The sequence below is a fragment of the Halichoerus grypus genome, chromosome 10, assembly GCF_964656455.1.
Source record: "Halichoerus grypus chromosome 10, mHalGry1.hap1.1, whole genome shotgun sequence".
In the NCBI taxonomy this organism is placed as follows: Eukaryota; Metazoa; Chordata; class Mammalia; order Carnivora; family Phocidae; genus Halichoerus; species Halichoerus grypus.
Genome location: NC_135721.1, coordinates 68693820 through 68710619, shown reverse-complemented (window position 1 = coordinate 68710619; position 16800 = coordinate 68693820). Strand labels below are relative to the sequence as shown.

General features: G+C 35.9%; 1 protein-coding gene across 26 annotated transcripts in view; it reads right to left on the bottom strand.

The window, feature by feature from the left end:
* The window catches only part of NRXN1 (neurexin 1), a 1113724-nt gene that overhangs the window by 287857 nt on the left and 809067 nt on the right, over nucleotides 1-16800 (bottom strand). For all 26 annotated transcript variants that reach the window (XM_078056570.1, XM_078056572.1, XM_078056583.1 and 23 more), the window contains one exon: nucleotides 13556-13737. In XM_078056570.1, coding sequence (XP_077912696.1) covers nucleotides 13556-13737 — 182 coding nt within the window. The remainder of the gene's footprint in view (nucleotides 1-13555; nucleotides 13738-16800) is intronic.

Here is a 16800-nt window from a genome sequence, read left to right as displayed (position 1 = left end):
GGGGGGGTTGGTATCACCTCTAAACCAATGGAATGATTAAAATGTAAACACACTCAAGTCAAATAGGCCAGAAAGGAAAATCATTCTACGGAGCTCAATTTCTTAAGGAATGAGGAGGGCAGCTGGTACCTATATTAAAATGCCCCATTTGTGACATACTTGTTGGTGGGAGTGTTTGACAGTACAGTGTTCCTAGAGGACAATACTGCACTAAGTATAGTGGTTCTGCTTGTAGAAATTTATCTTCCTAAAAAAATTACACATATGAAATAATCTTTTTTACAAAATTAAGGAAACTTCTATCCTTGGTAATACTAAATATTCTGAAACAATTAAACAAAATATCCTTCACTAGGGAATGGTTTGATAAATTGTAGTGTGTGAAAAAAAATTGTAGTGTATGCATGCAACAGGGTATTATGAAGTACGTATGAGAGTATATGCTCTAAAATGGAAAGATATCCAAAATATACTGAATAAGAATAATCAAGCTAAAGAACAGTATGTATCACACAGAAACATTTTAACTTTTTAAAGAACGTTCAGGTGTGTCAGCATATATACGACTATTTACATATACAACATATACATAAAAGAAAAGAAGTATATACGGATATACATAAAATTAAAGATGAGAATTTCAGACACCACAGTAAAAAGATTGGTACATTACAGTCAGTTTTTACCTTTTATTTTCATTGTATTTAAATTTTTCAAAAAGTACTTTTATGATCTAAGAAGATAAAATTTATTAAAAATGTGGGTTGTTTTCTGGAAAATAAATAGAGACATAGGACAACAAATAAAATTCAACTCCCTCTGAACAGCCTGTTATAAAATATTATTGGCCTTGAGGACCTAATTCTAGGTATCACTAATCTATTGAATCCAGTTTATGTCTAGACAGAATTCAAAACAAAAAAAAAAAGAAAGAAAGAAAAAAGGGCAGTAAATAAAAAAAGACAGTTAAATAACAGAAATACAGTCTACTGAGGAGAAAGTTCACTGAAAGCTAGTTAATTATGAAGCTGATGGCTATATTATGGTCCTCCCATAATAATGAACAATATCTACATTTCAATTTGAAATACCAAAAAACATCCCCAGCCAACTTCATTTATCCAACACTCTTTGCAAGACAAATGACTGTCTAGCAACTGGTCTGGAATTAGGCATTGCCGGCGGGGGTGGGGTGGGGGGGGGTGGGGGGGTGGGGCGAAGCCTAGAATTTACAACTCATTTCCAAATGTGAAATTTCTCTGCAATGCCTGTCCTTTAAAGAAAAAATGAACAAAAGTTCTGAAACCTACATGGCAGGCTGCCTGACCCCACTTCACATATAACTGCTAAAATTTCAGCCCCATTTCTCTGCGGATGCTCTGTGGGAAACGCAGCCTCCAAAGCCTGGCTTTTACTGCTAATTAACAATAATGAACAGGATGACATACTTTTGCTTTGAAGACTTCTGTCAGGAAGATGTCCAATCAGCAAGAAATACAAGCAATAGATATATTCCCTATCTCCCCCCCCGCCTCATTTACATGCTGAGATACACAGAGACTCTACTCAAAAAAAAAAAAAAGTAGGACAAGCTGTCTAGGCTTTAGGCATTAGCTTTAGAACCTGGGAAAAGGCTGGAAGCTGCTACTCCTGCCAGCTTCCAGAGTATTGCAGGTTATTTTTAGATTCATCTCCACGGAAGACCAATAGTCTTGTGGCAGTATTAGTTTAGCCCGACATTTAGGCGCGACTCAAAAAATAGCAACAACACCTATTAATTCCACCCATTAAAGGAGTTTTAATACCAAATATCATGTGTTCTGCCATGGTACTGTTATTTAGTGAATTCTTGTTGAAGGACACAGAAGTTCCACCTTGTGCCCATGCTTAAGGAATCTCACAATGCAATGCACAGTAAAGACTCAGTGCCTTAGGATCAGTAAATTGGTTTGCGTGATCATTTGAAAAAGTACCTGAGTTAGCCTGAAACTTCCTTTGCACAAAAGAAAAACGGGGCTTTGAAGTCAGAACTGGCTATGTGATTTGGGTCAATTATTTAAAAATGCAGTTTGCTCATCTGTAAAATTGAGATAATAATTCATACCTCAATAGGTTAGTGTGAATATTAAATAATTTTTATGCAAAGTGTTTAGTGTTCGGTCCATTGTAAGCATTCGATACATGCTAAATAGTATTGTTTAGTTGTTGTTCTTCTTACTAAGCAAATGAACAGGGTAAGCATGATTTCAAAGGGAAATTTTAACCCTACTTAAGATAATTAACAGTACCTTCAAACATTTAATATATATTAATTAAAATCATTTTTAAAAGCTCCTTTAACAAATAATCAATTTCACCTCCATCATTTAAGCACATGTCAGAGGTTAGCACAGCAGGAGGAAAAAAAAAGAGGATGGTCAAATTGCCAGAGTAGTGAAGGATGATTACCCTCCACACCATAATCAACTAAAGTTGATTACCACTGAGGGCTGGCTTGCTAGCTTTCTCTCTCTGTCTCTTTCTCTTCTTCTCTTTCTTTCTCTCTTTTTCTCCAGTTGGATTCATCTCTTCTCATCAAGTCAGAATGCAGGGAAATGTATCAGAGACGTTTTTATATAAATACCCAAAATAATACAGACAGCAGATAAAAGGCACGCCTAGACTAAATCTCAGAGAAGTGACTACCTGTTTGGAATATTTGAACCTGAAAGTGGTGCTGGTCAACGATCTAAGACGAAAGACGTTCTTCCTTCCCTCAGAGAATACCATGTGGATAATGAGACCATTTTGTGATAGGCCTCAGCACGTGGGCCTCTGCCTTGAGTGTGTAAGCCTCCACGGGTTGTAAATGGGGAGTCCCAGGACAGTGTCACATGCTTTCACCATTATCCTTTGGGAGTCTACTTCATACTGTGCTCCAAGGAGAGCACTCCTCTTGTGAGGTCGTGCACTTCAGTGGAAAACTACCAGCCTGGGGTGGGGGAGGGGGAGCGGGGAACGAGATGGGGAGGCCACAAGCCAAAAAGAAAGGCTCCACTCACTCACACATACACATGGTTTCATCAAAGGGCGCCTGGGTGGCTCAGTCGGTTAAACGTCTGCCTTCAGCTCAGGTCATGATCCCGGGGTCCTGGGATCGAGTCCTGCATCGGGTTCCCTGCTCTGCGGGGAGCCTGCTTCTCCCTCTGCCTCTGCCTCTCTCTCTCTCTGTCTCTCATGAATAAATAAATAAAATCTTTAAAAAAAAAATATTATTAACGTGTATTAATAAGCACTGTACTAGTGTCAAAATACAGAGATATAAAGATATATAATATATGGTCAGTGACCTTGAAGAGTTCACAACTTAATGAGCTGGAAGGACACAGAAGGAAAGAGCTGCGAGTTGGTCAGTAATACAAGAGCATTAAAAACAAAGTGCTATGGTAGTACCAAGAAGGACATGATTAGTTTTGCCCTAGGGGCCAAGGAAAGCTTCACAAATAAATGCAATATATGATCCAGACAAATAAAATATGCACCAGACTAGGAAGGAGAGGAGGGCAGGTAGGAGTGGGAGGAAGTAGGAATATTTCGGAGAGAGAAGCAAGCATGAACAAAAGCTCTCTGGAAGTCTATGTTTGCTGACCGTCATTTCACTACCGGTACAGATTTTTTTTTGAAAATCACGTTTCTCTGCCTTTAAAAATATGTATGCCCCACCTTTACAAGTCAGACTAATTACAAAAGCTGGCTAGCTAATTACAAAATGGTTGAAGCAATTAGTCAACCAGGTAACTTTCTATGCATTTATTTAAACTAGAAGATGGTTTATGTAGCTGGTATCTGGAATGCTCAGTAATTCATGTGATGTGTGGTATGCTAAGAGCTAAAGTTGTCTGACTTTATAAAACTGGATTCAGCAGAGTCATTGGGTGTAACCTGAGGAGAGACTGCTTCCTGTATTCCTCCTCCCTGCCCCACACACGGAAGGCCCAGGAGTCAGACTGTCTGAGTTCAAATTTTGGCTTTACTCACCAGCTGTGTGGTGCCTTCTTTCCTTGTTAACCTAATGAGGACAATGGTTTTTCCTCATAGGGTTTTTCTAAATATTGGATGGGATAACATATGTAAACTTAGATTAGTTATGAGATTATTAATTGCTTTTATCAAAAGCACGTTAAAGAGGGCTTCATAGAGTTTAAAAACCTTTAATTGTGCCTTTATGACGTGAAGGTTTGAAAAACCAGCCTATGTCTGTATTCTGTGGCTAATGTATCACAAGAATGAGATTTATTTATTAAATTCTAAGCTACTTAACGGCAAAGCCAGGCCTCACTTTACTCTCTATTTCCAGTGCCTTGAAAGGTGCTTGTGGGGAAAAATAAAATAGAAAGGTTTGTTAAATGCATGAATTAAAGAAAGAATATGTGTGAGTTGCAGTGGAAGTAGCCATGTCAGGAGCTGGAAAATAAGCCCAGATTGTAAGTACTCACTGAGGCCAGCTGAGGAGTTTGTCTTTTGAGCTATTTGTACTATAGACCAGTAGTTCCCCAACAGAACCAGTTAAGGGGTGGTTCACCAGACACTTGCCTCAAGATACCAATCTATAAAGATGCAACAAATATATTGGAAATATGCTAGTAGTTAGCTCACATTTGCATCTGTAACTCACCCCAAAGAAGTTAAATATAAACTGATTGCTCCTGAAGGAGATAATGCCCTTGACCGGAGCAGCACTGACCTATTGCCCTAGAACATTTTCAGAATGCACACATGCAGTTTAAATTGGCAGAACTTGTAGAACCAAAAGATTATTTCAACTTTTTTTTTTTTTTTTTGTCATTTGCTAAATTCCAAGCTTAAGCTGGGCTCTGGGAATACAAAGGTGCACAAAATAGATCAAAGTCCTTGCTCTCTTGATGCTTACTGCTGCTCAGTATCTCACTGTTCAACACGAATGAAGAATGGGCCATTGGAACTTAATCACTTTACTCTGATCCAAAATTTTACACGGGTCACAAAATTGCTAACAAAAACAGGGGAGAGTACAAAGACTACAAAAAAATAGTAAAAGGTATTCTGCCAATTTTTTTTCCAGACAATTGACTATGCTTTGTCCAGGAGAAGTAAAGTACCAAGTGTCTGTATACACAATTTTGATAAACGGAAACAACACTTCCTAGTGAAAAAAAGCAGGGATGGGGCGCCTGGGTGGCCCAGTCGGTTAAGCATTTTCCTTTGACTCAGGTCATTATTCCAGGGTCATCGGGCTCCCTGCTCAGCGGGGTGTCTGCTTCTCCCTCTCCCTCTGCCTCTCTCCCCACTCACGCTCTCTCTAAAACAAATAAATAAAATCTTTTAAAAAGGGGAGGGGAACAAGGAGAGCCAGGCACGGATCCCAGCCCTCTACCCATGACTGTACCCCTTCCCGCCCTGTTCTGCGAGACTGTGTCTCAACTTCTTACCTGCTGCAAGACTGGTCAGGGATGAGCACAGATTCCCTGTTCAGTCTACCAATTTGAAACTCCTCCATAATATTATGGAAACATTTCTGGAATTTGGTGAGAAACAGATTAGGTCAGAAGAGTAAGCATGCAAGAGATGTCAGGTTTTAATCTGTGATTGTGAGATGGGCATGTGGTTGGGAGATGGCGACTTCAGTTTTTTCAGTTTGAGGTGTCCATGAGACATCCAGCTGGAAATGCTGAGTATAGCGATCAAAAGGGAAGTGAGGGCTGAAGATGTGTATTTGGGAGTGAGCAGTCTACATTTCCTAGCTAACATTCAGAGTAGAATTTTAAGAATATCAAGATCGACTTATTTTCATAGACCAAAAAGCCCTAAGAGCCCATTAAATTTTAATCTTTCACCAAAGAGCTTTTCTGGTCTGCCAATCTTGTATTTCTACTCTTCGTTGGGCAGGACGGTTCAGGAGGAAGTGTTTTTCTTGATAGGAAGAGCCCACCATGAAAGCATCTTCTCGGAAGCGTAATAATGGCAGAATGTTCTTCCAGGGCTGTGTTTGTCGACAGAAAGTTAAACAGCTAGTCCTCTTGGTCTCCAGGAGGGTACAGTCCTCCTCTGTCTTGACCTAAGACTCCTGAGGTCCAGCATACTACCTCCCAAAACTCCTAAGGACAACATAAATTGGATTTCACAGCTCTGAAAGTATTTGTTTTCATCAAAATAACTTTCTTAAGCCCAGTGAATATTATCTCCAGTTCTTGCCTCCTGATTTAAAAAATAGATTATTTATGCCTACTATTAACCTGAGTGTCCCCTAGGTATATTCACCTAGGTCATTTCCTTCCTTTGTTGAAATGAGCTGCTTGTGTCTACAGTGGCCCAACATCAGGACTCCATTGCCATAGTCTCACTTTCATCTTGTTTCCTGATCTGTGGCAGACATGTTTGCTATGCTGCTTGCATTTTTAAACTATTACTTTCATGCATTTTGCTTATGGCTTTCAGCGTCTTTTGGCAACAAAGGGAGTTTTCCTGATCAGTGTACGAATGACTTCTAATTCAGTATGCATTCCCTAAACTAGTTCTTAACCCTCAAGCAATGTCTTCATTACTCTTTTTCCTTCAATCTATATTGTGTTTAGACTTCTACAAAGCCAGAATCCTTAAGAACGTGTTTTCATATGCTTTCATTGCTGTTTCTCATTTCTTCCTCAGACATGTGGGCTCTGTCTGGATCATAAGAATAAACATATCAGATATGTTCTGAGCATGGGAGATCTTAACCATGTCTTCTCCTGGGAATCTCTTAATAACTAGCTCAACTTCTCCTGAATTCCTAAGCTCATATAAGATTATAAATGCTTTCTGTTTTAAGCTACTAAATTGTGGGTAAATTTATTACACAGAAATAGATAACTAGTACAGTATGAACTTCATCAAAGGTGATCAATAATGATGTGCTGAATGAACCAAAAGAGATGTTATTTGAAAGTAGGCTTTGAAAAATAGCTACAGAAGAAATGGAAGTAATGCCAGTAGTTAGAAAGGATTCAACAAGAGGTCTCTTGTTCTGGCAACTTGGCATAAGAAAAGATGACTTGCTATGGCAACTTGTCAGGGCCTAACTGAGAATGGATTTGAAGCTATTTTGTAAAATAGTTTGAGGTCCACCACAAAGTAATGGGTCAAGAAGAGGAGTGATCATTGGTTGGAGCAGAAACTATGCGTAAGATTTTCTCTACCCACGTAATGCCTTGGGCATTGTTTCAACAGTTCTTCCAAGGAGATTCCAGAACCCTAGACTTCTTCCTGCTAGCTCAGGAGGCTACAAGATCCCAGGGACAACCCTGAAAACACCCAACACTGGAACAGAGAAGCCTATGACTGAGCAGAATCCAGATAGTGAGACAGAAATGAGAAGAAACTATCTGGACAGAATTAGATATAGAGAAATGACAAGAAGTTCATTTAAAAAAAAATGGATTAATAGGGGCGTCTGGGTAGCTCAGTCAGTTAAGTGTCTTGATTTCGGCTCAGGTCATGATCTCAGGGCATGGAGCCTGCTTAAGATTCTCTCTCTCCCTCTGCCTTTCCCCTTACACACACACACTCTTTCTCTAAAATAAATAAATAAATAAGTAAAATTTAAAATTTTTTAAAAATTAAAAAACGGATTAATAAATTTCACTGGGGTAGAAAGCTAAGTATAGAATTATGGGAAAATGGACCTGAAAATGAAAATTAAGATCAGAATGTTGAGGACATTAAATATTAAGCATAGACTGTGACTTTACCTGTATATAGTTGGGAGGCATCAGTGTGTTTAATAGAGAAATCAGTGCATCAAAGAAACATTTTAGCAAATTAACCTGATATAAATATATAAAATGGCCTGGAAGTTATTCAGAATAGAGACAGGAAAATAAGTCTAATTGATAAGTGCATGGACTGAGGAGGTGTGTGCAGAGATAGTTGTTCTGGTTCTCTTATTAAATCTCACAGCAATAGAATTTCAAAGAAGGAAATAATTCTAGAAATCTAGAAATCAAATTCAGAGAGTTACTGATGCACCAAAGGTAACAACCAGTAAATCAGAAAATGAGAGATTGAATTTACTTTCCAAGAGGAAAGGAGAAGAGAAGTAGTCTGTATTGATGCACTTGACCACACCCGTCCCCAAAATAGAGACTGTTTTAAAATACTGGGATAGCACTTAATCCAACATAACTATGACCATCACTTCCCCCATTTTCCCCCAAAATAACCTACATCCTTCATACCTCAGAAGCTTGAACAAGAATTTTACAACACATAGTAAAATGACATCATTTTATTCTTTCTTTCAAAATACTAGCCAAAAAAGCCACATGTTCTTTAATTCATGTAAGAACCAGGAAAATAAAACCAAATAAAATATCTACTGATATGAGTAACAGGGTCAAATTTAAATATTATATGACAAAGTGAAAACTCTCAAAATAGGTGAATCTGTTGGTTAGAAAAAAAATTTCAGATGGAACATAATTTAAACTCAAGACACTTCCATGAAGGACTAATTGGATTTTATCTTATTGATAGAGGTATGCACTCGTATATAATTACTGACTTTAAAATGTTTTTAAATTTAGTTTTAATAAAGCAGTATTATAAAGTATAAAACATTAAATGATATTTATTTATTAAACAAAAAATATTAAAGCAATATAAAATGTAGAGATGCAGAGAAAGATGAGAAAGTGTTGACTTGTCACTGATAGCGATGTTATTTTGGGACAAGTCATATTTTAACTCTAAATATATTATGCTTCTAGTCTATACTAAAACCACTGATCAAAAGGTGTATTTCTAAATCAAAATCAATTAAGAGCTGGGTTTCAAAAATAAGGCTTCTGACCTAGGAAAGTACAAAGAAGAAACACTTAAGGCAAATATGTACAACAATTCACTAATCAAATTTGTAATGCTCTTTCATGCTCCCAAGATGAAAGAATTTCAAAGAACACTTCACTCATCCTCTCCACCACCCTCCACACATTTCCTCTGGTCAGAACCAATGCACACGTTAATATTCATGGCAGTGAATGAGCACATTTGCACTGGCTTTCTTCTGTAAATCAAAGAGGGGTTAAGTAATCTCTAATTAATGTTGTCAGACTGATATATACGAGATGCTTTCTCTAGAGTGGCAACACTAGTAACATTTCTAGATATATCTTATAAATTGATTTTTAAAATAAATTAGATTTTTTTTTTTTGCTTATTGCTTCTAAGAATTCTTTTACTCAATATTGATTAAATAATCTTCAACATGACTAATTTAAATATGTATAACACCCTACAGCTTAGAAGTCACTTCTTTATATTCTTTATCTTAAAAAGCTATCATCTATTTATATTCTTACGAATATACAGGTAAGAAAGTTAAAACTGCAAGAGGAAGAAATGGAGATGAACCCAGATAGAGTCATTTTGGGACAAAGTATGTTTACCATAAATAATCTAAGCTACCTGGTGATCAGGATCCCATTTGACTCATTCATTCATTCATCCAACAAATACTTATTGAGATAACTATTAAGTGGTAAGCTCATTTATTTTTGTATCCATAGAGCTTAACATAGGCCTGGGCCATACTAGTTGCTCAGAAAATCTTTCTGGAAAGTCTTCAAGCATGTACTGAAATGAACATTGAAAAGCCACATTCTATATTATGTTATGTTTCTTATTAATCATCATTATTATCAAATTATGTTCTCTGCCATTAGACAGTTTATCTCTATTGGAAAATAATGGGCAGATATGAAATGACTGGAGAACAATTCATGATAAAGGTAAGTTACAATAAATGAGATAATTACTAAAGAGAGATAATCATTCATACAACAAAAATTCCCACCACACACTTCCTTAATTTAAACGATCAACTACTATAATCAATTCTCACTTGAAGATTCAGACATCAATAAAAATATGCAACTTTTCAATAATATAGCTACTGCATATCAAGTGCTACATTTTTTCTATGTTACAAACAAGTCTTAAAGACTTTCTCAGATACATAGAAACTAAACTGCATCTGTGACTTCACATTAACTAATGAAAAGCTGACTGCCTATTCTTCGCCTAAGCCATCATATTTTCAATATATAATTCATTAATTCATTTATTACTTCAGAAAATATTTGAGTACCTGTATTCTAGGCTCTACGCTAATTAATTGCTCCTCACTTCATGTGTTTATCTTGCCCTCATCCCTCCTAAAACCTTACAAATTTCAATAGCAACATCATATGGCTTTGAGGTTAACAGTAGTAGCATTAATATTAATATAATTTAAAAAATCTATAAAAACTAGGCCACCTGAATCAAAAACCATTTTGTTCCAAGTTATTATAGTTTAAAGGTACAATTAATCAAAATTAAAATATGATTATATTTTCAAGTAAAAATCAAACATGATCATTCTGATAAAAAGGGATGATGTCAAATATTAACATCTTCATCAAAATTATGTGCCAATCATATTTTAAAACTTATCTAACTGAAATGGCATTGTACATTTCAGCAAGACCATAGCACCTTTTGAGGAGTACAACCAACTTACTGGTTAATTTACTAATTAAGGGTAGAAATACAATTCTTAAAGATTAGTACAATTTATATTTGGCTGACCTTGAGGGTTTACAGAAGTTTTTCTGGAGTTCAATGGATGATAATAACTAACTTTTACAGATAAAACATATCATGTATGGTATTAGGTTAATTTTTAAATCAGGTACATTCATAAGCCAAAATCAAACAATACTAATAAACAAACTACACATCTTGTTTTCCTTTCAAATTTCCATTTTTGAAAGAAGCAGAAGAAATGACTTGAGGGAAATTGGCATAGACTGAAGGGTACCTAAATAATTTGATAAAATAGGGTCTGAATATTCTCAAATCTAAGTATTATTATTAAGAATACTTCTATCACCCGTTGTTAACAACTTTGGTCCCTAGACACTTCATTCCCCTTCTCTTTTCTTCCTCCTTCCCTTCTTTTATACTCCCACCCTCCTTCTTTTTCTCCCTCCCTCCCTTCCTCCCCTCCCCTAGCCTTTTTAAATTTCTATCTCCTCTTTCTCTTCCTCTTCCCAGTACCCAACATTATAGGAGTTACATTAGTAAACTTCAATAATGTAAAATACAAAACAAAACAAAACAACCTTGGTCTTGTGTTTATTTGGTTTGTATGTTGAAACATGGAAAGAAGTGAACTTGTCTCCATATAAGCGACTTGCTGAGTCATTAACAGCTGATCACCACTTGTAGGCAATGAGAGAAAAGGGAGGGAGATAAGTTTTAGTTGGCCAGATTTGATCTAAGACAGATGCTAGTAATGGAGACAGGAGGCATAAGGATGACCAACAAGGGTAAGGTTTAGTAAGCCCAGGGAACCAATATACATTTTCCATTTCCCAGTCAAGGACTGGCTCTCAGATCAAGTGAAAGTCTGAAGATAGCAAATCCAAGAGGGAGAATGTATTGAGACAAAGACTGAACCTAAAGTGAATAGGCAGGCAAACCAACGAGGAGATTCAGAAAGAAGGAGGCCCTCAGAGGACAGCTGTCAGAAATCCACAGCAAGTAAAGGAGTTGTGGAAGGTACTGGGCTGTTATGGACACATAGAAAGTCAATCCATTACGTATGGAGGGACTCTTAAGCCCACATTTGATCAAAATTGGAAAAAAAAAAAATACCCATTCTTGTAGACTAAAACCCTCTGACCATAAAAGAAACAATAGTGGTTTGAGTAATTCAATAACATAGCCCCTTACGATTTGAGAGTGATCATTGTAGAACCTTTTCTCAGGGTAAATGTGTAATTGGTGACGGATCAATAAGTAATTTCTTTCAGGAGGGAAAGCTCTTGTTTTCTTATTTCTTTTTTCTTTTCTTTTTTTTTTTTTTTTTTGAAGTAGCAAGGCTCTTAAATCAGAATGGAGCAAATACATTTAGAACGTTGAGATTACTCTAAACAGCAAGATTCCTTGCTGCGCTAGTTAAGCTTATCTCAACTGATCATTTATTTATGATGCCATAAAAATCCAGATGCTTTCAATTTTGATTTTAGATATTTGCTGAAAGGCAGTTGAAATTACTTTCCCAGGGTTCCCATTTCACAACTGCATTTTGAATGAAAATTTATGACGGTTCGATAATGGTTGTACTAAGGTGTTTTCTTGTTTTGTTTTTTTTTTGTTTTTTCCTTTTTTTCTAAGATTAGCAATGAATTCAGCTCTTGTGGTCAGTGTAAACCCCTACTCAGCTAAATGGAAATTCTAGAAGTCTAATGGAAAACTAAGATTAAGAAAATAAATGAATAAAACTTTGAAAATTAAGACCCTGCAAAAGTCTGTGATCATGTATTTTGGTGTTTGATAGTTTTCCTAATCATTTTAGGATGAAGGCCTGAAGGCCAGTTTCTAGGAGAAAAGAACATGTTGACCTAATCAAATTGTCTTCTGAGGCATGGGTACTGGTAAAGGGAGAACGTATAGGGATAGACAAAAGCAAAACGAAACAAATTTACATAAACACATGAGACAGAAAAGATAAACTATACCTCAAGGATAAAAAGGGAAATGGAGAGATTATATACTTTTGAAACCTTCCAGAAATTACAGATATTCAATTAAGAAGTATGATGACAACAACCCATTAGAGTTATTGAATATGTGACACTTCCCTATAGTTGTTACTTTTATGTACCAGTAAAATATTAATATCGCTTAACAATGAGAGACCCCATGTACTTCTGTGCAAATATTGCTATAAAATGAGATAAAGAATTACAACTATACAAATTAGTAACTCTTTGAATGCAGAGATATAGGGCAGAGTCTCCAAGCTATAGTCAGTTATGGCAACTTTAAAAGGTTAAAAAAAAAGTCTTTTTTTTTTTTTGCCATCTATAATATGCTGACTAAGTTCTTATAGTAGGCTTAGAGCTTGAGGAAAAAGGAATCGTCCCAGGATATAAATGCTGAGTCCATTTTATTTTCTTCATACTTACGTATCAAAATGAGTATAAGACAGCATAGAAACAATCTTTTTGCCATTTTCTTTTCTACCCCCAATTACCCTTGAAGTTCCCTGTTCTCCCATCCATTGCATGTTAACTTTAGACAATTGTTTTCTAAGTGAAGAAAGAAATAAGGACACTGGGTTCAGATCTTTTGATGTTACCAGTATTACAACCTCATGCTTCTAGTCAGATGGAAGAGTATCAACTAGGCAACAACTCAGCTTATTAATTTAGCAAGTCTGCCTAAAGTCACTAAAAACATACCAAAATAAATCTTTCTTCTAAACAGAGAATTGAGAGGAATTCACACTTAACAACCAAAAAATATATTTTCTATTGTAAAGAACATTTTTAGCAACAGCAGTTGGACTAAGGTCTTATTACTTCTTAAGTGTATTTCTATTTTTTGTACCCAAGTGCTGGTTGCTGGGGAGGAGAAACTTCCAAAAGGCAGAATTATAAGTTATTTATGATGATAATAAAAAAAAAACTAACAGTAAAAAATAAAAACTGAATCTTATTTTTAAAGTACTTACTATATGCAGCTCTAGGTAGTCACCCAGGCCAGAAGAACTGTCCACTCGTACCAGTACAGCTTCTTTTTGCACAGTGCTAAACCCTATGGCCAGTCTGTCTGCTCGTGTACTTGGCCGGTCATTAGGAGGCCACTTATACGTGATTTGTCCACCACCTTTGCTAAAGATATATGTCGTCCCAGCTGGAAAACAAAAACCAAAACCAATTAGTCCAAATACATCTGGTACACAACTTTCCTGTATTTGTTACATTGACATATCAGTAAATGATTAAATTTACAGTATGGCAAAAATGAAAAACAAACATGAAACTATGGCAAAAACAGTGAGCAAATCACAGATTTTAATCAAACAGGCTCAAGAAAAAGAACAGAGGATTTTTAGAAGAAATATCAGGCAGCTCAGTTTTTAATATACTCATTAAACCTACCAGCAGGTGTTCCAGAACAAATGGGGGATTACTACTTTTTCTTTTGAGTTGGACAAGCATGGAATCTTATAGGGTTTTATTTCTCCCTGCCAGTTTTTAAGAAATAGTTTAGTAGGAAACACTGACTTTGGCTGCTTCCAAAAGGAGCAGAAACATATATCAACTTGTTTTTGAAACAAGAGTTACATGTGCATGCGACAGGGTCATACAGCACAGTGAGCAAATCACAAATACACTACAAATCAACTTTTCTAGGGAAGGGGTGTATTCACCTAGATGATAACTAATGGATAAATAGTCATAAACCCCAGGAGTCATGTCAGATAATAGATCTCATCAACAAAAGTGAGATCTTACTTAACAAGCAGTATCTAGTAGCTGTCAAGCTATCCAGGATCACAAAAAGACCCTTTTTTTTCTTTTTTTCTGAAAGTGAATGCTAGTCTTACAGTACTAAGAATATCATAGCCTCATTTGGTGAGTGTTCAAATTTTACTTTATGGTGTTGATGTCAGTAAATTATCCATCTTACTTTAAAAAGAGTTTTCTTTCAAACAAGTTTACTAAGCATCCAATGCACTGAAGTCCTATCTCATTGCACCACAACAAAATCTATCTCACTGAATGCAATAAAATGGTATTTTTAAGTCAGAACATTTGGAAGAGATGTGCAAAGATATATGTATATATATGGAGAGAAAGAGGAGAAAAGACCTTTCTTCACACTAAAAGGACCACAGAAATACTTGCAAAGTTATCCCAGGAACGGATGTCATTAGGGTATAATTTATAGAGGGTAATATAGCCTTCCAATAACAAAGGATGCCAATATATATTTATTGTGTTCCCACTATGTGCCAAACATGGTAAGGAAAGTGGGAAGAGTAAATATTAAAATTTAGGCAACAAAGCATCTTGTGTTTATAGAAAAATAGCTTCTACCAAGAGTAAGGCTTATATGTAAAAGGTGTGTGTACCGCAGGATGTTTTTAAGATTTCTACCCATTAAATTTCTACCATTACCAAATTTACAAATTGAATGAAGTTGACTTAATGTCATGTTTGAGTATATTTAATTAAATAGCTGATAATATTTTGTTTTCTCTTTTTGTATTTTGGAGCCAACTGCCCTTTGTTGTCTGTCTGAAACATTTCCAAAGGCCTTTCAGAAACTCCCAAGCCCTCTGCAATATGCCTCCTGCCTGACTGGTTCAGAAAGCCTTGGTATGTAGACATGACAACAGAAACATGTCAGGATAATATTAAATGTAAAAGTGATAAAATAGAATCTTGTTAGAATGAAATGGTAGAGAGGCTATGCATTCCCTATTTTTTTTTTTTTTTTTTTTTTTTGGTTACTAATGCATGAAAGTAGCTTCTCTCTCTCATGTGAAAACAGTTAAGTTGTACTTCAAAGGCACCAGTCAATATGCAAGTAAAGAACATTCAGAATGTAGAGATTTGGGCATCAGAAATCCTGGAGCCTCCAGGACCATTTATGTTCTACATCATCGGAAGCTTGTTACTCAGGATATTAATAAGCAAGAACTATTCGATAAGTATTTTTCAGCTTGGTCATTTTTCTCAGATGATTAACTATTAAATGTTTCACTAAAACCTACATTGATAAAAATTGGACAAGACTATATAAAAGTGAAGGCTTCTTTAACAGGAGACTGTGGTGGTGAACTCTGAGTGTAGGTACTTGATTACTTTTATTTTGCACCTTTTAATTACCTTTGTTCTCTAGTGACTATGTAGTTCCTATGAATTAAGACAAATATTCAAAACTAGAGATGCTGCATAACAATGTAAAACATATCTAAGAATTCAGATGTTTTCTAGAATCACCAGAAGAAGGTGGTGGTGTAAAGCAAAATATCTTACATCACATAGAGGTTCTTCATATTAAAAATATCACTTTCACAATAATTTTTCATTTCTTCTTCATTCCTGGATGGAAAGCAGGGGAAGCAGTAGCCCCTTGTTGCATTTGAGGAAATTTAGTCATAAAGATGGATTTGTTATCTAAAGTTGCAACCTTCGTTAAGTGGCAGAGCTAGTAGGAAACCTAATATCCAGACTCCTACTGCTGCACTTTTTTTTTTTATTACAGAAATGTTTCTGTTATCATAACAAGACAGTCAAGAAAAAGTTAATTGGATGTGTCAGTCTGAATTTATCAAGGCCAACTGTTATCATATTCTAATGTCTCATATCCATAAAGTGACATTTGCACCTCATGATCATATACTGTCCTTTCACCTCATAATGCTTTTAAAAAAAGAAAAATAACATGTAAATGTGAAATGACAGAACATTTAATATATGTAGATTAACATTTAGTTTAGGGTATACTTCCCAAAACTTAGGGAACTATGAAAGTTTCTAGTTGCTGAGCTACAGAATGGGAGGATAATAATTTAAAGGTTTATATTTTCAGTAACATAAATGTCACAATACAAACATCATTACTCAAGATTTGATTTCATCTCATATTTCAGTAAGTGTTAAGACTTGGCGACTAGCATGCTATTAACTACTCTGTCTTCCTTAAAACGACCTTCCAGTTCTTTAAGTTTCACCATAACAAAGCAAAAACAATTGTACTACCTCATGCCAAACAATGCAATTATTTCTAGCATCTTTTTTTTCTCCAGATGTATCTGGAAAGCAATCTCCTTTGCCTCTTCTTCTGTATGCACAACAGTGGACTGTATTGCACTCATCAGCATAATTCCATAATAAGTGAGAGAATTAGATGTCCAGTTCCAACCCCCCTGCCACTCTCTCCCTACCTCTATAAGCATCTTGG